Source organism: Capricornis sumatraensis, chromosome 3 (genome assembly GCF_032405125.1).
Source record: "Capricornis sumatraensis isolate serow.1 chromosome 3, serow.2, whole genome shotgun sequence".
Lineage (NCBI taxonomy): Eukaryota > Metazoa > Chordata > Mammalia > Artiodactyla > Bovidae > Capricornis > Capricornis sumatraensis.
Genome location: NC_091071.1, coordinates 115849401 through 115873478, shown reverse-complemented (window position 1 = coordinate 115873478; position 24078 = coordinate 115849401). Strand labels below are relative to the sequence as shown.

The 24078-nt window shown below is 43.7% G+C and overlaps 1 protein-coding gene across 1 annotated transcript in view; it reads right to left on the bottom strand.

The window, feature by feature from the left end:
- Positions 1-487: 487 nt before the first annotated feature.
- CFAP221 (cilia and flagella associated protein 221) overlaps positions 488-24078 on the bottom strand; it is a 122082-nt gene continuing 98491 nt past the window's right edge. Inside the window, exons 20-24 of the mRNA XM_068969195.1 lie at positions 19712-19870; positions 18232-18323; positions 9963-10055; positions 4841-4936; positions 488-596 (exon numbers count right to left, since the gene is read on the bottom strand). Coding sequence (XP_068825296.1) covers positions 488-596; positions 4841-4936; positions 9963-10055; positions 18232-18323; positions 19712-19870 — 549 coding nt within the window. The remainder of the gene's footprint in view (positions 597-4840; positions 4937-9962; positions 10056-18231; positions 18324-19711; positions 19871-24078) is intronic.

Below are 24078 nucleotides of genomic sequence, written 5' to 3'. Positions count from 1 at the left end.
CCATTCCTCCCAGGCAAGTCAGCAAGTTCTAGCTGCCCCACAGTGTCCCCTCCATTTCTAGCCTCCTCGCCTGTGTCTGCTGCTGCACGGCTGCTTAGGAGCCGGTGTTCTCACCAGCACTGCTCTTTCTGGGAGCAGTTCCCAAAGTCAGAGTCAGAGGTGCTCAGTGGCTGTGGCAGCTGGCGGGGGAGCAACCCCTCCCCAACTCTTCCGGCCTCTGGCCCCTTCAAAGGGCTCCCGACCTCTCAGCACTTGGAAGCCTTTGTGCCCACACTAAATCTTGCAGCAAGAAGCTCCAAACACTGCCATCATACTAACAACATTTTATTTTTTAAAAGAAAAAACTATAAGTTTAAAATATGTACATCATCTATATTTCAGTCTTTTTCTCTAAAACTTTAATTCCCCAAATGGCCAGAACATAAGCAGACACAGAGGACCATGGTGACCTGCAGAAAGGAAGTGAGAGGCACTGATCTGGTGGTTTTCATTCGAGGATCAGGTAGGAGCTGAGCGCTTTGCTCCGCAGGTTCTTCATCTCCTCGAGCACCTTCTGTCCTGCCTTCTCCGTTGGCTGTGCTTGGTCTTTTACCTCTCTAAATATAAATATATATAAAACACAAACCCAATGAGGACACATCAGGGCACCTCTTAAAACATTCTTCACCCACCACCACCCTGCTTCTGGGCCCAGTGTCACCGGTGATGCCGCATGAAGATGGGAGGAGCTGTTTATACACAAACACAATATAAACCATACTTAGTGATCATTTAGTTACCAGTGAAAACACCTGGCTGGAAGTGATTCAAATATGATTTCCAGTCTCAGTTGCACTAGGTTCTTAGCAGAGCCAAGTGACCTAAACTCTCAGCCTCTGCTTCCAGAGGTACACGTGGTGGGAATTCCCATCAATGAGGATTATTGCAAAGGGAAATGAGAACTTATGCATGGACATCACGGCATGATGGCTTCTAAATGCTCAGTGGGCAGGAGCTGATTCTTTATGTTTATGAGTAAAGTGGACACCCAGTATCTCTGACTCTGACAATGGCTCTGGAAGCTGGGACTCAGGAAGGAGGGTTCTGCACCTGGGTCGAGGAGTGGCTGATGTGGAGCCTGGATGTTGCTGGCATGGTGAAGGGTAGAACTTTCCAAATCCCTGGGAGGACAGGATTAGTGTATTTGGTTGAAAGCACAGATGTCTAAGGATGGTGAGCTCAGCTATATGATCTGTCCAGTTAGAAGAATTCAAGACAAAATTAAGTGCTTCTCCTCTGTGTTCACAGCAGCACTACTGACAACAGCGAAGGCATGGAAGCCACTTAAGTGTCCATGAACAGAGGAATGGATAAAGAAGATGTGGTGCATACACGCACTGGAACATTACTCAGCCATAAAAAAGTATGAAATAATGCCATTTGCAGCAACATGGATGGACCTTGAGACTATTATTCTAAGTGAAGTCAGTCAGGAGAGAAAGACAAATACCATATGATATCACATGTGGAACACAAAAAGTTAATACAAATGAACTTATTTACAAAATAGAAACAGACTCACAGACATAGAGAACAGATGTGTGGTTGCCAAGGGGGAGGGGTGGGGGGGATGGACTGGGAATTTGGGGTTAGCAGATGCAAACTTTATGTGGAGAATGGACAAACAAGGTCCTACTGCGCAGCACAGGGAACTATACTCAATGTCCTGTGATAAGCCATAATAGAAAAGAATATGAAAAAGAATATATGTGTAACTGAATCACTTTGCTGTACAGCAGAAATTAACACAACATTGTAAATCAACTATACTTCAAAAAAACAAAATTAAGTGCTTGTGAAATATATCCTAAGGAGAGTGAAACTTCCTAAAGTTTTGGCAAACGCCTGAAAGTTTTGAAAAAGGAGAAGTATCTCAAAATGAAAAAATTAAAACTTCTCTAATGCATATAATTAAAAAAATTAATTGGTACCACTTTATGAAATCAGTCTAAAAATATATAGTTCATGTCACCCTTAAATATATTAATGGTTGCGTGATACTGTGATAATCTAAGGGGAGCTGAATAATGTGTCAGCAACTAAAGTCACTCACACAGTTTCTTGGATATTTTGCAATATAATTCTCCTTAGTAGGTCTTGAGAGGGTGAGATCACCATCAAGATAGCAAGGAAGCTCTTGGGTTGATTACAGCCTTCAAGAAAGAGCAGATGATTCTTCCATGAAAATAAGTATTTGCCAGAAACCAAATTGACAGCAGTCTTCATGGGGACATTAAGTATTACTGATGTGTTTTTTATTTCTATCCCTGTCTGACCAAGCTCTCATGTGTGTCTGTCTGACACTCTGTCTGCATCCAGCTGAAGCTGAAGGAGGCGAAAAAAAGCACAAGTAAGGACTGAAAAGACAGGACTGGGCATCAGGTCATGCTTGGTATACATGGAGAGAATTTCAGAACTGAATCTCTGCTGTATAGCACAGGGAACCCTACTCAATATCTTGTAATAACCTATAAGGGAAAAGAATCTGAAAAAAAAGATACACACACACATATGTGAGAATCCCATGGACAGAGGAGCCTGATGGGCTCCAGTCCATAGGGTCCCGCAGAGTTGGACATGACTGGAGCGATTAGCACACACACACACATAGTGGTTTAGTTGATAAGTTGTATCTGACTCTTTGGACCCCATGACCTGTAGCTCACCAGGCTTCTCTGTTCATGGGATTTTCCAGGTAAAAATACTGCAGTGGGCTGCCATTTCCTTGCCCATATTTCATGTATATATACATATACACACATCACTGTGCTGTATACCTTAAACTAATACAACATTGTAAATCAACTATACTCCAATAAAATTTTGAAAAAAATCATCTGTGAGATATCATTGGAATACTATACAGCCAATAAACTGATAATTATATTGATAATTTTGGCACATGAAAAAATGTACAAAAATAATTTAAACTGCAAAATAGGTGAATTCAAAATGCCATGGATCTATTTATTGAAAATGTGTGAAATGTATGTGTATTTTGAAAAAAAAATAACTTGGTGTGCAGAAAATGCTTAGAGTTATTGTTGTTGTTTCTGTTTTTTGTTTTTTTCTTTTGGTAAAGTAGCTGAAATACATTAAAAAAGAAAAAAAGAGAAGTGTTTTCTTTGGGTGAAGATATATAAAGTAATAAGTTCTATTTCATTTAATATTCATTTGATAATTAAATGGGATTTGATATCACTTTCTGTAGTCAAAATGGTGAAAAAACAGCAAATAAACAATGAGATATTGGATATTACCCTGCTCATGGGTCAAACTGTTCTAAGTCTAGGGGCAATTTTTCAAACTGAAAAAAAAGGTTCTATTTAAAACTCTTAGCCACATATTTGAAACCTGAAACAAAATGCAAAGTGCATCTCTTTGTTGAGGTGTCAGACGTACTACGTAGTATAACATATTTTGTTGCTAAATAGCTGATTAAAACAGATGCTCACTGAAATTCTATTAAAATTTTTTTCCCCTAAATTTTGTTTTAGAAGCTGGTAATCTACTTTCTGAGAAGTGCTGGTTTGCTATAGGTTTCTGTTACTATTACAAATGAACCAAAGGAACCCCTTGCTCCTCTAAGATATGTGGGTATTCCCTTCTGAAAAGGCAGGGCCTCCTCCAAACACCCTGAACAAAGAAGACAAACAAAAAAATTTACAGCATACACAAGGAAGGGTAATTATCCTTAATATATGAGGCACTCTTATAAATAAGAATAAGATAAAGACTTTCTGCAATATAGGCAAAAAAGCCCCCATAAAAGAAGAAAAATATTTGATAAGGGTAGGAAAATTTTTACCATCACTCATAAATTAAGAAGTTAAGATTAAAACAATAATGTGGTCATTAACAGCCCATCATATTGGAAAAGAAGAAAAAAAACGTCTGATAATATTCCACGTTGTTCAGGGCATTTGATTGTGGGCATCCTGACCTCTGCTGGTAGGACGTTTGTTATTTTCCTGGATGGCGCAAAGCACTATGTAATAAAACCTTAAAATGAACATGGATTTAGTGTTTATGTTTCAAAGTTTATCCTAAGGAGACAGTTTGATAAGTTTGCAAGGAATTATGGCACAAGGAAATTTGCTGAACCCCTATTGGCAAGAGCGAAATATTAGAGTTGACGTGATCATCAGTAGAAAGATCAGCTAGCACATGATGGTATATCTACTAGTAAGATATAAAGGTGGGTATCTATATTTATAAACATATGATAACAATATGCTAAATGAAAGTCTAGAAGATAAAACAATATGAACAATATGATAGAATTCACGTAAACACATACAGTTGGCCCTTTGTGTCCATCGGTCCAGCATTTTCAGACTCAACCAACCCCCAGGTGGAAAAAAATATGAGAAAGTTCCAAAAAGCAAAGCCTGAATTTGCTGCATGCTGAAAATTATTTAAAAATCATTTACACTGGGTGAGGGTAATGTCTGCCTAGCTAGCTGTCCCTGATGCAGAGATGCAGGAAAGGGTTCACATGTGCAGAGCAAGCACCTGGAGAGGTGTTCTCACACCAGCATCTCATGGAATCCTCACAGCGTCCTGGGAGAGAGGTTTTGTTTTCTGCACGTTATGAATGGGGAGACTGAGGCCCAGTGACTGAAGATAAGCAACGAGGCGGGAGGTGGCATGGGTGGTAAATAGGATACATGTCTAAACACCTAAAGCACTGGAAATGTGTCTCTTTGGAGATGTTTTTAGATTCAAACAGTTCTGTATGTCGTGTAGGACAAATTTTATCCTGGGCTACCTCTTCCTAAGGCATAAAGCATCCACTTACTTCTCCTTCTTGGTGTCCCTGTAGTCCAGCATTGGGAATTCTGCTTCGATCATTTCTGGGGTCAGCATAATGTCCATACTCTGTTCACAGAGCTCACTGAAAGGAACAAAATAGAAAAGTACTGCAATCGTTTAAGAGTTACATGATTTCTTCAACATTACTCACACCTATACTTCTTGGATCTATGTTAAAGAAAGTGTAAGACTGATAAATAGCTGTCTATCAACCGACAACAGTAGGAATGATTCTTTATAACCAGAGAATAACAAGCAGCTTAAAAATGGGGTTTGTTATTATAGTTGTTCAGTGGCTAAGTCATGTCTGATGCTTTGCGACCTCATGGACTGTAGCACGCTAGGTTCCTCTGTCCTCCACTATCTCCTGATGTTGTTGTTCAGTGGCCAAGTCATGTCTGACTCTTTGTGACCCCATGGACTGCAGCCGAACAGGCTTCCCTGACCTTCACCATCTTCTGGAGTTTGCTCAAACTCATATCCATTGAGGTGACGATGCCATCCAACCATCTCATCCTCTGTCACCCTCTTCTCCTCCTGTCTTCAATCTTTCCCAGCATCAGCGTCTTTTCCAATGAGTTGGCTCTTTGCATCAGGTCGCCAAAGTACTGGAGATTCAGCTTCAGGATCAGTCCTTCCAATGGATACTCAGGGTTGCTTTTCTTTAGGATTGACTGGTCTGATTTCCTTGCTGTCCAAGGAACTCTGAAGAGTCTTTTCTAGCACCACAGTTTGAAAGCATCAATTCTTTGGTGCTCAGCCTTCTGTATGGTCCAACTCTCACAGCCATACATGACTACTGGGAAAAACCACAGCTTTGATTATACAGACCTTTGTTGGCAAAGTGATGTCTCTGCTTTTCAATACACAGTCTAGGTTTGTCATAGCTTTCCTTCCAAGAAGCAAGTGTCTTTTAATTTCACAGTTACAGTCACCGTCCACAGTGATTTTGGAGCTCAAGAAAATAAAACCTGTCACTGCTTCCAGTTTTTCCCCTTCTATTTACCATGAAGTGATGGGATCAGATGCCATGATCTTAATTTTTTAAACACTGAGTTTCAAACCAGACTTTTTCATTCTCCTCTTTCACCCTCATCAAGAGGCTCTTTTATTCCTCTTCACTTTCTGCCATCAGAGTGGTATCATCTGCATATCTGAGGTTGTTGATATTTCTCCTGGTAATCTTGATTCCAGCTTGTGATTTATCCAGCCCAGCATTTTGCATGATGTTCTCTGCATAGGAGTTAAATAAGCAGGGTGACAATATACAGCCTTGTCATAATACTCCTTTCCCAATTTTGAACTAGTTGTTTCATGTCTGGTTCTAATTGCTGTTTCTTGACCCACATACAGGTTTCTCAGGAGACAGGGAAGGTGGTCTAGTATTCCCATCTCTTTAAGAATTTTCCACAGTCTGCCATGGTGCACAAAGTCAAAGGCTTTAGCATAGTCAGTGAAGCAGGTATTTTTCTGGAATTCTCTTGCTTTCTCCAACGAATGTTGGCAATTTGATTTCTGGTTCCTCTGCCTTTTCTAAACCTGGCTTGTACATCTACAAGTTCTCGGTTCTGCTGTTGAACCCTAGCTTGAAGGATTTTGAGCATAACCTTGCTAGTATATGAAATGAGCACAATTGTCTGGTAGTTTGAACATTCTTTGACATTGCCTGTCTTTGAGATTGGAATGAAAACTGACCTTTTCCAGCCCTGTGGCCACTGCTGAGTTTTCCAAATTTGCTGGAATATTGGGTGCAATACATTAACAGCATCGTCTTTTAGGATTTTAAATAACTCAGCTGGAATTCCATCACCTTCACTAGCTTTGTTCGTAATAATGCTTTCTAAAGCCCGCTTGACTTCACACTCCAGAATGTCTGGTCCTAGGTGAGTGACCACACCATCGTGGTTATCTGGGTCTTTAAGACTTTTTTGTATAGTTCTTCTGTATATTCTTGCCACCTCTTCTTAATCTCTTCTGCTTTTGTTAGGTCCTTACTGTTTCTGTACTTTATTGTGCCCGTCCTTGCATGAAGTATTCCCTGATATCTCCAATTTTCTTGAAGAGATCGCTAGTCTTTCTCATTCTATTGTTTTCCTCTATTTCTGTGCACTGTTCATTTAAGAAGGCCCTCTTCTCTTTCCTTGATATCCTCTGGAACTCTGCATTCAGTTGAGTAATCTTTCCCTTTCTCCCCTGCCTCCCTCTTTTCTTCTTCCTCAGCTGGTCACAGCAAACACCCTTTTCCAACAGCACAAGAGATGACTGCACACGGTCAACACTGAAATCAGATTGATTACGTTCTTTGCAGTGGAAGATGTAGAAGCTCTATACGGTCAGTAAAAACTAGACCTGGAGCTGACTGTGAGACTCAGATCATGAGCTCCTTATTGCAAAATTCAGGCTTAAAGTGAAGAAAGTAGGGAAAACCACTAGACCCTTCAGGTAAGACCTCAATCAAATCCCTTTGATTATACAGTGGAGGTGATGAATAGATTCAAAGGATTAGATCTGGTAGACAGCCTGAAGAACTATGGACGTAAGTTCATAACATTGTACAGGAGGAGGTGATCAAAACCATCCCCAAGAAAAGGAAAAATGGGGTTACAGAATGCATATTGTTTGCAGGTGTACATGCAACATTTACCAATATTGACCGTATCTTGGACCATAAGGAAAGCATGAATATTTCAAAAGGTTGAAATCATTCTGAGAATGTTCTGTGACCACAATGGAATTCAATTAGAAATCAATAGCAAAGAAGACAACCAAAAACTCCACAACTGCTTTAAAAAGAAAACAATATACTTTAAAATAGTCTACAGGTGAGAGAAGAAATTACAGGGATTGAGGTTATTTTTATCTTGAGGTCTGCTACCCCTTACAGCAGGGGTCAGGAAACTTTTCGAGTAAAGGCCTCAATGGGTCTCTTTTACAGTTAGCTTCCCAGGTGGCACTAGTGATAAATAATCCATCTGCCCATGCAGGAGCCATAAGAGACACTGGTTTGATCCCTGGGTCAGGAAAATCCCCTGGAGGAGAGAATGGCACCCCACCCCAGTGTTCTTGCCTGGAGAATCCCACGGACAGAGGAGCCTGGTGGGCTGCAGTCCATGGGGTCACAGAGAGTCAGACAGGACTGAAGCGACTTAGCACCCACACACACTGTTGCGGCATGAAAGGAGTCATGGAAAACATTCAAATGAATGAGTGTGGCTGTGTTTCAATAAAACGGGTGTTTTGCAAAAATGGGTGGTAGGCCAGATTTGGCTGTTTGTGGACCCCCTGGCCAGGCGCTTGGTTGCTTAACAGTTACAGCTGGGTCACTGCAAGTGTGAGTTCCAGCTCCAGGAAGCAGGAAGAGAGTCTGCAGGAGGTAAACCCACTCCATCCTGGTCCTGCCCCCAGGAGGACATCTCATGTCTTCTCCTGCCCTCTTGGTAAAGGCCGAGTCACATGGATGACCTAACTCAGGTGACACTGAGCCTCCAGCTTCAACATTTCTATTTCTGTAGAAGAGGAGACGATTATTTTGAGTGGCTGTCTCTGCTACACTCAAAGAGAAATGCCTCCAAGATCAACAGAGGCTTCAAAATCTAGAATTACAAACAGGAACCCTCTCCTCGCAACGAAACATAAACAGAGGTGGGCAGAGCCATATTCTGTTTGGGAAAACACCCTTGAAAACTGCACAAAATCACTCCGATCACCTAATCTTCGCTAAGCAGCTGCTCTGTGCCAAGCTCTGTGCCAATCTCGATGCTGGTGATTTACAAGACTGCTTCCCGTTAGCAGTTTCCTCATCTCCAAAGTATGGAAAATAAGAAGACCTCATTGTTGGAGTGAATGAAATTCTTGTCAAGCGCTGGGCCTGAGTTCACATTCAATGCTCTGTAAATGTTACTGTTACAACTACCCTCCTCCTCCTCATCTTCCTTAATTGACAACCCCTGTGAAGTAGGTACTACTATTCTCATTTCAAAAATGAGGAGACTGACTCATGAGTCTGCAGATTAGTGAGGAAATTGACTCATGAGTCGGAACATCAGTGCTGAATGGGGAAGTGCTGCAGAGCATCTCCCTACCTGCCTCCCCAAACTGAACGTCAAGTAACCGTGTGGCACCCCGGCCACCCACCTGGCTGCAGCATCCTCAGGAAATGCCCTCATGCTCTGGGGTTCAAGTAGCAGACACTCAACTTCCCTGTTCAGACCTGGGTTCTAAGCTTCAGACGTCCAAGTATTGCCAAGTACCATTGCTTGTGGGCAGGTCTCACAAAAACCAATATTTAGTACTTCACTCACTGGTTATTTACAGGAAGAAATATTAAAGTGGGCGTGCTGTGCTAAGTCGCTTCAGTTGTGTCTGACCCTTGCAACCCCGTGAATTGTAGCCTGTCAGGTTCCTCTGTCCATGGAATTCCCCAGGTAAGAATACTGGAGTGGGTTGCCATTTCCTTCTCCAGGGGATCATCCCGACCCAGGGATCAAGTTTCCTGCATTGGCAGATGTGTTCTTTATCCCTAGCGCCACCTGGGAAGAGCCAAAGCGGGCGTGGCCACAGCAGATTCAAGGACACATTTTCACTGGATGTTGTATGCTCATCAGTAAAATCAAATTTAAGTGCCTTCGTTTGGAGGCTATTTTTCTTTTTCCTTAATTTTTTTGTTTGTTTTTTTAATTTACTTTGGGGGGGGGTCCTAGGTTTTCTTTTTTCCCTTTTCTTAAAATTTTTGTTTTTGACTTTTCTTTTAAAAATATTTTATTTGTTTGCGGTGGGGGCTATATTTCTTTTGCCCCTCCAAATCCTACCTGCCTTCTGAATACTAACCCAAGGGCATGCAATTCTGCAGCCTTGGAAGCCCACTTAGCACCCACTCTGCTCGCCCCTCCCTGAGCACCTGCAGCACTGAAAGGTCAGCCAGTCTGAGACCTGAGACTATTATTCTCCACCACGAATCCAGCATCTTATCTGCTGAGGGTGTGGCTGGGTGTCAGCCGTGTCTTGGTGGGGCTGCAAGCTCAGGCGCTGTGTGCTCCTTGGAAATCTCTCAGAGCGCCTGGCATGTTTCTGGAACATAGACGACAGTGAGACCACAGGTGAAAAAGTACCGTTCGACTGTCTCTATCCTGTCTTCTTCCGGCAAGGCGTCAAGAACGGCAGGGACGTCAACAGGCAGCATTTCTAAGTTGAAGGAATCACAGCTGTGGAAAAATCACAGAGCAGCCGAGAATATGTGACCACATTAGTAGTCTCAGGGTCTTTATATAATCTTCTAAAGCACTTTAATTTTACCTTTGGTATTTTATGCTACCATCCTGTCCTCTTCACCCCTGGAAACCCACCCATGTCTCCCTAGAGGTAAAGGCGGGGGGTGATGAAAGTAAAAAGTGAAAGTATTAGTCGCTCAGTTGAGTCCGACTCTTTGTGACCCCATGGCCTGTAGCCTGCCAGGCTCCTCTGTCCATGGAGTTCTCCAGGCAAGAATACTGGAGTGGGTTGCCATTTTCTACTCCAAGGGATCTTCCTGACCCAGAGATTGAAACTGGGTCTCCTGCATTGCAGGCTGTGATGGGTACCAGTCAAATCCAAGAGAATGGTGCTAAATAAGATATTTCGGAGAGCTTAGAAAAATAATTTTCAAAAGTGTAGTATCTAAACTTACTTTATTTCCTGGGGGTGGAGGTGGGGTGGGGCAGCTAGATGGTTTACTTTTTCTTCTTAATATTTTTTCCCACATTTATACTCTTCTTATAGGCTTCCCTGGTGGCTTAGAGGTTAAAGCATCTGCCTCTAACGCAGGAGACCTGGGTTCGATCCCTGCATCCGGAAGATCCCCTGGAGAAGGAAATGGCAACTCACTCCAGTATTCTTGCCTGGAGAATCCCATGGATGGAGGAGCCTGGTGGGCTACAGTCCATGGGGTCGCTGAAGAATTGGTGCTTTTGAACTGTGGTGTTGGAGGAGACTCTTGAGAGTCCCTTGGACTGCAAGGAGATCCAACCAGTCCATTCTGAAGGAGATCAGCCCTGGGATTTCTTTGGAAGGAATGATGCTAAAGCTGAAACTCCAGTACTTTGACCACCTCATGTGAAGAGTTGACTCATTGGAAAAGACTCTGATGCTGGGAGGGATTGGGGGCAGGAGGAGAAGGGGACGACAGAGGATGAGGTGGCTGGATGGCATCACTGACTCGATGGACGTGAGTCTGAGTGAACTCCAGGAGTTGGTGATGGACAGGGAGGCCTGGCGTGCTGCGATTCATGGGGTCACAAAGAGTCGGACACGACTGAGCGACTGAACTGAACTGAACTGATACTCTTCTTAGTTGTTTATTCAATTTCAGACCTCCTCCTCACCTCCTTATATATTGTTCAGTATTATAATGTTAGACTTTTACATAACAATTACTGGGTATTGAGGACATTAAAAGCACTGAGATGGGGAGGAAAAAACAGTTTGTTAATTTTAAGTTCAGTTCAGTTTTAAATTTGACAGTATATTTCTGTTTCAAGTTTGTGGAATAAACACCTTTAAAAAATTTTTCCTTTTTTTGGTCTCAACTCCTTCTCACAAACCTCTCAAATGCTATTAGAGGAATAAAAACTGAACACACAATAGCAAAGGGAATACAGAAAAAGTCACAAATGGATATATATTTTTAATAATTTTCTGGAATAAGCTTTGAAAAGCTGGGAGGAGTGCTGTCTCATAAAAAAAGAGTAAAAAATGACCCATGGCAGGAAACTGACCTTCTTACCGACCCTGCAGGTGGCAGGATGGGACACCAGGGAGATTAATTGAAGCCTCCTTGGTGTGTGCAGATATGTCTTGGAGATAAGTTTCTTCTTGTTTAATAAGCAAAAATGTGCCTGGCCCACCAAGCATAGGGCTTGGTTGAATGCAACTACGGCCCATGGTTTCTACAGCTGTAACAAAGAGTGAAGAGGATCTTTATCAACTAATATGGAGTGATTTTCAGGGGATGTTATAAGTGAAAACAGGAAAATACAGAAGAGCTTATCCAGTGTGCCACTTTTTGAGTAAGGAAGAGGGGAACATGAAAAATACATATATTCTGTTTAGCATTGTGAAGGGAAACATGGGAATGGTGTTAGAAGACAGAGCAGCTACCAACAAGGGCAGAAGGGAGGGGGATGGAGTGACACGTGTCTGAGTTTGACTTTCCATGTAGCTTTGAATTTGTTAGTGTGTTAATGTTCTACATATTCAAAAAATAAAATTAAATCAATATGAAAGGGAGGAGTGAGTGAGTGATAGTTGCTCAGCTGTGTCTGACTCTTTCTGACCCCAGGGGCTGTAGCCTGCCAGGCTCCTCTGTCCATGGAATTCTCCAGGCAAGAATACTGGAGTGGGTTGCCATTTCCTTCTCTAAGGAAAGGGAGGAAATCCCCCTAAACTGAAAGCAAACTGAAACACATAAAATTTCATATGAATTCCATAAGCACAGTGGAGGGGAAAAAAGAGAGAAAGAGGAAGGGAAAGAAAGAAAAAACAAAGAAGAAAAGGAAGGACTTATATTCAATATCCTGTAATAACCTATAATAGAAAAAAGAATCTGGAAAATAATACATATATATACATATATATATGGTTATATCACTTTGCTGTACACCTAAAACTTTGTCAATCAATTATACTTCAATAAAAAAATACTTAAAAAAAAGTGAAAAGGAGTAATCCAAATAACTCATAAATATAGTATTTGACTATATATCCACATCCTGGATAGAATGGGGGTAGGAGAAGACTGCAAATAAATCTTGAGCTCTATTTACTATACTTGTTTATTAAAGTGATTATAGCTGAAGTCATTCTGAAACTATTTTTAACATTCTATAAAACTGAGTGAGTAAATGTCTTAGGAAGCCAGGGTTCTCACAGAGGAAGAAGAGACAGATAACTAAGCAACTCCATGAGTGTGGGCTGGGATTAGAAGCACCAGCGTAGATTCATGATTTCCAAAATGGGGATAGGTGTGTACAAGTGTGTGTATGTGCACATGTATATGTGCATATGTGTATAGATGTATGTGGTCATGCATTTTTGTATGGCTGTGTACATATGTGTGAAAGTATATGCATATACATGCACTTCCCCACACTCTGGATTGCCTGCTGAGGGGGCCAAGAAACAACCCCCTCCACCCCCAGGGGCAATGTGTGCACCAGGAACCCAGATTTTGGTCTCTAATACCATTCCTCACCAAAAGGGACCTGGCCTCCACCACCCAGAGATTAACCTTATCTACTGACTTTATGACAAAGAATGCAGGTTCTAATGGACAGTCCCACTGAGATCTCCAAGTGTATGTAGCTGAGGAAGGGGTGGAAGAAGGTGGGAGCCTGGACCACTCTTTCAAGGCCAGGCTGGTCTGGAAGACAGAATGGCAACAACTAAAGGTTTTTCAAGAGACCAAACTCATCTACTTTTTAAATTCTTACTTTTCTATGTGTTAATGGGTTCCTCTGGAATTGAAAGGGTGGTGACAGTGGATGGTGTTTGGCTGTTATATTTTGCTTTGTTTTGTTTCATGCCTTTCTTGGAAAAGTAAAACTCTGACAACCCTGAGTCAGTTCCTAAGATTCTTCTGGACACTTCACCCATCTATGAAATCCCAAAGTCTGGCACCGCTGGATTATTAATAGGTAATTTCTTCATTGATGCTGACTCAGATTTCATGGGAGTCACAGAGACTCAATAAATTCTCTCTGAATTTATTAAGGAGCAAAGAACCCATGTGAACTGTTTTGATTATTATGAATGCAAAAATGACTTGGAATAAATAAACATTAAATAACATTGCATGGTTTAACAAAAAACAGATAACTCTCGTCGGCAAAAAAAAGGGGAAATACCAGCTAAGAAACAGGTAATCTATTCAACCACAATGACTGCAAGTTGAAGTATCATTAGTGGGTCTGTGGGAAGTTAAAAAGGAATGCCATTATTATTCTGTAACTTTTAGAAACAAAAACATGACCTAGAGTCTTACATCATGGAAATACATGATGAAGAAATAAAGAATCCTCTCTTGATTTTATAATCTGTCATGCAATTATGCTTCATTTTGAAACAAATTGGCCCAACAGAGCACTCAGGCACAGAAGCTGGAGGTAACAACTCCTAGTTGGAGAGTTTTCTTTAATTCATGTGGAATTCATGTTTAATTCATGGTTAATTCAAGCCCAAAGTAACTGCACTCTGAGTGCCTTTTGAAAGAATAGCCTCAGGAGATTTTTCCAAGGACACAGCTTTGGAAAAAAAAACAAACCAAAAAAACCAAGATGTTTTTGTCTTAATTCTTGAGACCCGTGCTTGCTGACAGCGGGTGGACCCTGGCCCTCTGCACTCCCCACCATCTCTCACTTTACATGTTCTGTCTAGGGGAGGGTGCCACACGCAGCTGTGCTTGGTTCCCTGATGACTGGGGTCTGTTCTGAAGTGCCTTCACTCCTCAGCAAAATGAGGATCTGAGTCCAGATGACGGAGGGTCATCGCCATCTGGTGGCAGCAGAGTGACCGCAAGGTTTAGTGAGTGGGGGACGGCAGGAGTGGGAAGAGTTATTAAAGACAGTGCTGGAGGCACCATGTGAGTCCTGATGAGTGCTCCGTAGGGACTCCCTCAGGTCCCCACTCCACAGACAAGGAAATCATTGCTCAAGGGCTTCAGGGATGGGTGACTCGCCCAAGGACGCAGAGCGGGTGACAGGGCTATCGGGTCTCTCAGACACCAGAGTGTCCTCTCTGTAAGGTTGTTCCCTCCAGCCCTGGGTTCCGGAGATTTCAGGTCTTAGAAATATGCTAATGTCACCAAACACACGTTCACATACCCAACGCACAGTGAGGCCAAGCAACCCAAAATGCCAGAGTCTGAAGCAGAGGAAGGTCGATCGACTGCAGGGACCAGTAAGGAGAAGGCGGTGGCTTGTGCCCAGACCTTCAGAACTGCCCGGAGGTTTGCAGGGGGAAGTTTTTAAAGGCAAAATTAGGGGTGAGGGCTGCAGAGTGTGTGACTTTCTTCTGACTGGCTAGTGGTGAGCTACAGACCCCTCTCTAGGTCCTCTGCTATAGCCCCACTCAGAAATGCCCAGATAACAGTATCTGATGCACATTCCTGAGTCACAGATGCCAAACCCCCACCAAATGCAAGAAGTTAACTATTTGATGACTGTGACCACTGAGCCCCCAGACCTATGGTAACCTGAGAACTGACAACATGACATCATCTGTAACCTCACCATCACCTAATCAGAGATCTGTGTATGGTGAGCTGATCACACACCCTGCAATCCCCCTCCCTCACCTGGTCTTTAAAAATGCTTCCTGAAAGCCAAGGGGAGTTGGGCTTTTTGAGCTTTAGCTGCCTTGTTCTCCTTGCTTGGTGCCTGCAATAAACACTTTCTCAGGGCTTCCCTGGTGGCACAGATAGTAAAGAATCCACCTGGAATGCAGGAGACCTGGGTTTGATCTCTGGGCTGGGAAGATCCCCTGGAGAAGGGAATGGTAACCCACTCCAGTATTCTTGCCTGGAGAATCCCATAGACAGAGGAGCCTGGCGGGCTACAGTCCATGGGGACACAACTGAGCAACTTTCACTTCCATCACAACCTTGTGTCAGTAGACTGGCTTTGCTGTGCACGGGTGAGCGGACCCAAGTTTGGTTCAGTAATATGAATTCACAGAAAAGGAACTAACATTTCTGAGCCCCTGCCATGGCCCACACCCTCTGCTTGCTCTCATGCTCATCTCCAGGCAAAGGAGGGCGGTAGAGACACACTGAAAAAAACGACCCAAAAGGAACAGCATGAGGAAAAGCCTGGATTTCGATTAATTCAGGAAGAGCTTTTCTGCTGGCAGTGGAGGAAGAAGTAAAGGTAAGGGTTCCAGGGTTACAAACTGGATTTCAATTGCCTTCTTGAATCCCTGGGGGTATGTGGGTGACAGTGCATATGGAGTTGGTGCACATTAGGGTGAGCTTTCCTACTTAAAAAAAGTATTTATTTGTTATTTGGCTGTATTGCGTCTTAGTTGTATTATGCGGGATCTTTCCTTGTGGTGCACAGACCCTCCACCTGTGGGGCATGGGCTCAAGAGCTGCAGCGCACCGGCATAGTTGCCTGGTCACCGGCATAGTTGCCCCATGGCAGGTGGGATCCAAGCTCCCAGACCAGGGATCGAACCCATGTCCCCTGCACTGGAAGGCAGATTCTTAACCACTGGACCAACAGGGAAGTCTCCTCCTACTTCTACTAAAACGAAAACGTCAAGGCTGAGCAGGTCTCATCAGCCTGGGTTCTGGATGAGAGGACTTGGCCCAAAGAGCTGACCAGAGAGTGTGGCTGAGGTCCTAGGGGAACTCTGATGATGGCGAGGAACCAGGACACGCTGGCCCAAAGAGCTGACCAGAGAGTGTGGCTGAGGTCCTAGGGGAACTCTGATGATGGCGAGGAACCAGGACACGCTGGCCCAAAGAGCTGATCAGAGAGTGTGGCTGAGGACCTAGGGGAACTCTGATGATGGCGAGGAACCAGGACACGCTGGCAGAAGTCAGGGTATAAGTACCCACTGACCCTGGTTGGTGGCAGTGCTTAGGCCCAGGCAGAGCTGACTACTCCTGGGGCCATGGTAGGGTTTTGCCCCCTTGGGGTGGGCCTCACTCCAGATCAAAGGATTTGAGCAAAAGGTCACTGTGATGGTCATCGTACTGGGACACTATTCACGTTTGCTCACCAGCAACTCATTTCACTATGTTTGTAAGGACAATGGACCAAATAAGTAAATTCCAGGTCTCAGGAGCAGGTCACTGACCAGGCTGCGTTTAAAGGAAAAGGCATCAGCTAGTTGTTTGATCTTAGGGCTTTGAAGAGGTGCTAGCTAAGCAAATTAGCAAGAATGTGCTTACTCTAAATTTCCTCCTTCTTTGGTCTAACACTATTCTCATCTACCTGCTCTGTCTCTGATGACAGCTGTGGGGCCTCCCGGTGGATGGCCAGGCTGGAGCATGGAGAGACCTGGATCCTTTGGTGTGGATATGGAGGGTGTAGACAGCTAATCATGGCAATTCTAAAATGCTGAAAATGAACCATGATTCTTTCAGTTGAATTATGTGGACTGGTTGTCTACTTTTATTGAAGTATGGTCAACGATCCACCGTGACATTAATTTTTTTCTAAAAAAACTGCAATTATCTATTTATTTATTACTTGTTTTTGGCTGTGCCAGGTCTTGCTGCACATGGGCTTTCTCTGGCTGTGGTGAGTGGGTTATTCTCCAGTTGCAGTGCATGGGCTTTTCACTGCAGTGGTTTCTCTTGTTGTAGACAGAGCACGGCCTCCAGGGTTCAGGCTCCGTAGCTGCGGCATGTGGATTCAGCTGTCCCTCAGCATGTGCAACCGTCCCAGATCAGGGGTCACACCTGTGTCCCTGCACTGGCAGGAGGATTCCTAATCCCTGGAATATCAGGGAAGCCCTGTGACATTAATTTTTTTAAAGTTTATCTCAAGAGCTTTGATATGATCCTATAATCCTACTCCTGGGCATATATCTAGAAAAAAACACAGTTAGAAAAGATATATGTACTTCAAAGCTCATAGTAGCACTGTTTACAATAGCCAAGACATGGCAGCCACCTAAGTGTCCATCAACAGAGAAATGGATAAAGAAGATATTGTAGATATATATATACCATGGAATATTACTCAGCCATAAAAAAGAATGAAATAACGCCATCTGTAGCAACATGAATGGACCTTGAGATGATCATACTAAGTGCAAGACAAATATCATATGATATTACCTGTATGTGAAATCTAAAAATGATATAAATGAAATTATTTATCAAACAAAAATAGACTCACAGACATAGAAAACAAACTTATGGTTACCAAAGGAGAAAAGTAGGGGGTAGGGATAAATTAGAAGATTAGGATTAACATATACACACTACTATATATAAAATAAATAACCAACAAGGACCTTCTATGTAGCACAGGGAACTATACTCAGTATCTTGTAATAATCAATAATGGAAAATAATGTAAAAAAAGAACTTACCTATATATATATACATAGATACACATACCTATATATGCATATCTGAGTCATTTGGCTGTAAATCTGAAACTAACATAACATTGTAAATCAACTAGATGGCAATAAAAGTTAAAAAAATAAAGTTTATCTCAAGATAAAGAGATGAAAATCAGTTACACATCATCATATCCCTCTGAGTACTGAACTTCCCTCATGCACCAAAAGTATGATTTGGTATTTTCCTGGCAGGCAACTTTCAGGATCACAGTCTCTGTAATCTGAGGGGCACACATACCCCTCTGAGGCAACGTGAGCTGGGCTTACCTCGGCAACACCTCTGTCTTATAAGTTTCGGGCAGGGATGAGAACACCAGGCTGTGGAACCTCTTCCAGGTCATCACTCCAGGTATTATGTCCTGTAATAGAGCCAGAACAGGGGGACCATGGGTAAAGTCCAGGAAGCACTTCAATTTCACTCAGCTGGCTAATTTTCAGTCTTAAGAGTTGAACTGCAAAATTTATCATTTAAGCTTAATAGAATTTTTCTGAGGCTAAAAAAGACAACCATTTCAGCAAATAGTATTCAATGAAGCAGCAGGAATTAAAGCAGGAGGAAGGAGAGGTTTGTGCCCTGACTTATGAGGCAGAGAAGCAAGGGTCCTGGTGTGGAGGGGCAGGTCAGGCCTCTCGATCTGTTTCGATTCCTGTGAATGTGATGCTAATGCAACATTTAGAGAGCATGGGTCAGTTCATCAAAGGCTCTTCCAGGCAGTGGGGATGGGGGTGGGGGGCGGTGAGCTTGTGCAACTGCACTGAGATGCCCAGGAGGGGTGTGATCAGGGGTCACTGAGTGCAGGGCACGTGATGGGGGTTGACAGAAAATGCCCAGGAAGGCAGGCTGGTTGTGAAGGGTCTCGTGGGCCAAGCTCATGAGCTTGGAGCTGTTCCCATGGGCAGCGGGGACCATGGAGGGCTTCCAAAGTGGAGAAGGACTGGATGCGACTCAAATGGAAGGAAGGCTTCGGCGAGGGGGTGAGGGGTGGTAGTGGTGTGGTGCTGGCACCCAGGGGGAAGAGAGGGAGTCACGTGGTGTGTAAGGCAGACTGGTGGGACCCAGGGTAGCTGGACTCGGGGGTGATGAAGAAGAAGGGAGTGAGGACCACACGGGTCATTGCTTGAACTGTACACCCAAGCCAGGAAAGTGATGTGGGAAGAGGTGTGAAGTGGGGCTGGCAGGAGTAGGGCTAAGATGATGACCTAAGGTGGGGTTTTGTCGAGTGTGGAAGGGCTGAGGGTCACCCGCAGGAGACGTTGCTGGAAACTGAGCTCAGGCTGCTTATCCAGGGAAGAAGGGACTCCGGGGAGCCTCCTTCTCACTGTGTGTCTGCCACGTCACCACCTTGTCCCTTCTGATCTTTCTCTCCTTGTTAGGGACCAGAGAGAGACAGTGTCAGACCCCAGGGCTGTGACCACCATGAGACTTCTCTTACATGGTCACAGTGGGAATAAAATGAATATTAGGCATAGCCTTCAAAGGAAAAGAGAGTAAGAATGCTGAAAGGGGGCAACGTGAAGCCGGGAAGTGGGCACAGGCAGACGGGGTGGTGCGGCGAGCCCGCCTGCCCTGCTCCAGGGCTGGGGCATGCCGGTGCCCCTGTGCCATGGTTACTGTCCTTGCTCTGCAACTGCGGCCACCAACTCTCTTATTCCCAGTTCCAGCTGCGGCCCCTCACTTCCTTGTCTCCCACCCCCTGGTCCCTGCAGCCCAGGGCCAGTTCTGCTGCTGAGCCTGGGATGGCTTTACCGTGTGATGGAGAAATTGCTTTTGGGTGAGGGGGATGCTGGAGCCGCAGTGGCACTCCTTGGTGAACTTGTACTTGGGGTGGGAGCACAGGTGGTAATCGATCAAGGTTTCCACGTAAGTCAGAGGGTGCTTCACAGCAAACAGTCCCGGGCTGGGATTCTGCAGAAGAAGGAGAGAGAAAAAAAAAGGAATATCTTTTGCTGACCAGCTTTCACCTCAGGCACAGGACAGACATCAGCTGAGGTTCCCCACGGCTCCCACCAGTACGGACACTCTGACTCTGCATCAGCTTGTCTGAGAAAGACAAGCAGGAGAGTAGAGGTGGTTTCAGATGGGCTGTGGTCAGGGTCACTCACAGATGTCACTTTGCTGGCTGAAGAGCTTCATCACGTATCACATGGATTTACTAGGCTCCCGTGGAAACCAGCACAAATGAAACCACAGCTTAAAGTATTTGTTTCTAAATTTGATCAGTCCTAACTGTAAATAAGCAAACTGGTTTTAAAAAGCAAATGAGCTTCTGGTTTTGGGAAGGAAAAACAGCTTTTTTAAAACTAGTTTAAAGAGAAGATAAAGGAGAGGGTGGCATTTGATACATCAGGAAACGACAACGTTTAACATTGTTTTGGTGATGTCTTTAATTCAGGAAGGCTCCATTTGGATGTAGTATCTGGCTTTAAGGGAGATCCTGTTTTTTACTAATTTTCCAGTGAGACTAATGGAGGTACAGAGCAACTATATCAAAATATACAAAAACATGGAGCCTTTTAATGTTCCTTCTGGGGCTTATCCAATAAAAACCCTGCTTTTGTCCCAAACAACATAGCTTTCAGCTCCCTCGTGGTTAATTCAGATGTTTAAGAACCACTGAGATTCTGTTCTTTTTGTCTGAGTAATTAAAAATAAAAATTTAAAACACACACACAAATCTCCACTGTCAAGATATAAACGTTCCCCACAACTTAAAGATGATGCAGCCAGGCCAGGGAGGTGTGACAGCAGAGCTTGGTTGTGGTGGATGTGACGAATGTGTTCCAGCCACAAATGCTGGGAAGACAGTCCTCTGTTAGTTCCGGGAGGCTGATCTACAGCCAGGACCGAGGAGAAAGATGCCGAGCAAGTGGGCTCTTGCCTGAACTCATGACTGTAAAGGCAGCAGGAAGGCAGGGAGGCAATGATGCCCCCTGAGGGAGTTGGCAGGGCCCCAGCAACCACATCTCAATGAGCTCTGCAGCTGAGGGAAGAGGCAGGAGATACCCATGTGTCCAGAGCAGATCTTTTTCTGTTCTTCAATGTGTCATATGTTATGTCCGTGCACCCAGGTGTACTTAAGGGAACCTGCACAGGAATAGGAAACATCCCCCATCTCCCCATCCCCACCTGCTTTCCTCTGCATCCTCGACCTCCCTGGCTTTCTCTTGCCAGGGCCCCCATCTTTCACCTTGTTTGTTTCCGGCCCTGCAATCGCAAATGCAAACACTGGCTCCCAAATCTGACCCAGAGAGTGACTGCTCCTGTCCTAGATGCCTCCTCTGGCCCCTGTAGATAATGCACAGATATCATCCCAAGACTTACTGTAGACCTTTCCTTGTTATAACCACTATTTATTGCTGACAAAGGTCCATCCAGTCAAAGCTATGGTTTCTCCAGTAGTTGTGTATGGATGTGAGAGTTAGACGATTAAGAAGGTTGAGCACCAAAGAATTAATGGTTTCGAATTGTGGTACTGGAGAAGACTCTTGAGAGTCTCTTGGACAACAAGGAGATCAAACCAGTCAATCCTAAAGGAAATAAACTCTGAATGTTCATTGGAAGGACTGATGCTGAAGCTGAAGCTCCAATACTTTGGCCACCCAATGTGAAGAGCCAATTCACTGGAAAAGATCCTAATGCTGAGAAAGACTGAAGACAGGAAGGGAAGTGGGCAACAGAGGATGAGATGGTTGGATGGCATCATCAACTTAATGGATATGAGTTTGAGCAAACTTCAGGAGATGGAGAAGGACAAGGAAGCCTGGTGTGCTGCAGTCCATGGGGTCGCAAAATTGGACACGACTGAGCGACTGAACAACAACATTGCCTTTTATGTTTGTTTCTTAGGGTTTCCAAATTCTTTCTTTTATAGCCATACTGAGGTATAATTGATATACAATAAACTGCATGCACTTAAAGTATAGAACTTGGTATATGTTGATATATGTTATGTCTGCAAAACTGGTCTCTTTCTCACTTGCAGAGTGGTGAGGGAGGTGGTAGTGGGTGGGTCTGGGGGACAAGAGAGTGGTGTCCAAACCTTACCATGGAAATCCTGGGGTTTTGCTGGGATACCCTTCTCAGGAAAGCCCCTCTCCTACTGCCAGCCCAGCCTTTCTATGTAGAACTTCAGCCGATGAGAGGGTTCTGGTGCCAAATGAAGTCTGGAAATCACTGAGCTAAATGTCCTATGATGTTCAGTTCAGTTCAGTTCAGTCTCTCAGTTGTGTCCTACTCTTTGTGACCCCATGGACCACAGCATGCCAGGCTTCCCTGTCCATCACCAACTCCCAGAGCTTACTCAGACTCATGTCCATTCAGTTGGTGATGCCATCCAACCATCTCATCCTCTGTTGTCCCCTTTTCCTCCTGCCTTCAATCTTTTCCAGTATCAGGGTCTTTCCCAGTGAGTCACTTCCTCGCATGAGGTGGCCAAAGTATTGGAGTTTCAGCGTTAGCATCAGTCCTTCTAACGAATATTCAGGACTGATTTCCTTTAGGATGGACTGGTTGGATCTCCTTGCTGTCCAAGGAACTCTCAAGAGTTTTCCCCAACACCACAGCTCAAAAGTAGCAATTCTTCAGCACTCAGCTTTCTTTACAGTCCAACTCTCACATTCATACATGACTACTGGATAAACCATAGCTTTAACTAGACAGACCTTTGTCAGTAAAGTAATGTCTCTGCTTTTTAATATGCTCTATAGATTGGTCATAGCTTTTCTTCCAAGGAGCAAGTGTCTTTTAATTTCATGGCTGCAGTCACCATCTGCAGTGATTTTGGAGCCAAAGAAAATAGTCTGTCACTGTTTCCACTGTTTCCCCATCTACTTGCCATGAAGTGATGGGACCAGATGCCATGATCTTAGTTTCTGAATGCTGAGTTTTAAGCCAACTTTTTCACTCTCCTCACTCACTTTCATCAAGAGGTTCTTTAGTTCTTCTTCGCTCTCTGCCATAAGGGTGGAATCATCTGCATACCTGAGGCTATTGATATTTCTCCCTACAATCTTGATTCCAGCTTGTGCTTCATTCAGCCCAACATTTCGCATGATGTACTCTGCATGTAAGTTAAATAACCTGGGTGACATACAGCCTTGATGTACTCCTTTCCTGATTTTCCAGTCTATTATTCCATGCCTGGTTCTAACTGCTGCTTCTTGACCTGCATACAGATTTCTCAGGATGCAGGTAAGATGGTCTGATGTTCCCATCTCTTTAAGAATTTTACATAGTTTGTTGTGATCCACACAGTCAAAGGCTTTGGCATAGTCAATAAAGCAGAAATAGATGTTTTTCTGGAACTCTCTTGCTTTTTTGATGATCCAACAGATGTTGGCAATTTGATCTCTGGTTCCTCTGCCTTTTCTAATTCCAGCTTGAACATCTGGAAGTTCACAGTTCACATATTGCTGAAGCCTGGCTTGGAGAATTTTGAGCATTACTTTGCTCAAAGCATGTGAGATAAGCACAGTTGTGTCATAGTTTTAAGATTCATTGTCATTGCCTTTCTTTGGGATTGGAATGAAAACTGATCTTTTTGAGTCCTATGGCCACCACTGGGTTTTCCAAATTCGCTGGCATATTGAGTGCAGCACTTTAACAGAATCATCTTTTAGGATTTGAAATAGCTCAGCTGGAATTCCATCATCCCCACTAGCTTTGTTTGTAGTGATACTTTCTAAGGCCCATTTGACTTTGCATTCTAAGATTTCTGGCTCTAGGTGAGAGATCACACCATCGTGATTATCTGGGTCATGAAGATCTTTTTTGTGTAGTTCTCCTGTGTATTCTTGCCACCTCTTTTTATTACCTTCTGTTTCTGTTAGGTCCATACTGTTTCTGCCCTTTCTTGTGCATATCTTTGCATGAAATATTCCCTTGGTATCTCTAATTTTCTTGATGAGATCTCTAGTTTTTCCCATTCTATTGTTTTCCTCTATTTCTTTGCATTGATCACTGAGGAAGGCTTTCTTATCTCTCCTTTCTATTCTTTGGAACTCTGCATTCAAATGGGTATATCTTTCCTTTTCTCCTTTGCCTTTAGCTTCTCTTCTTTTCACAGCTATTTGTAAGGCCTCCTCAGACAACCATTTTGCCTTTTTGCATTTCTT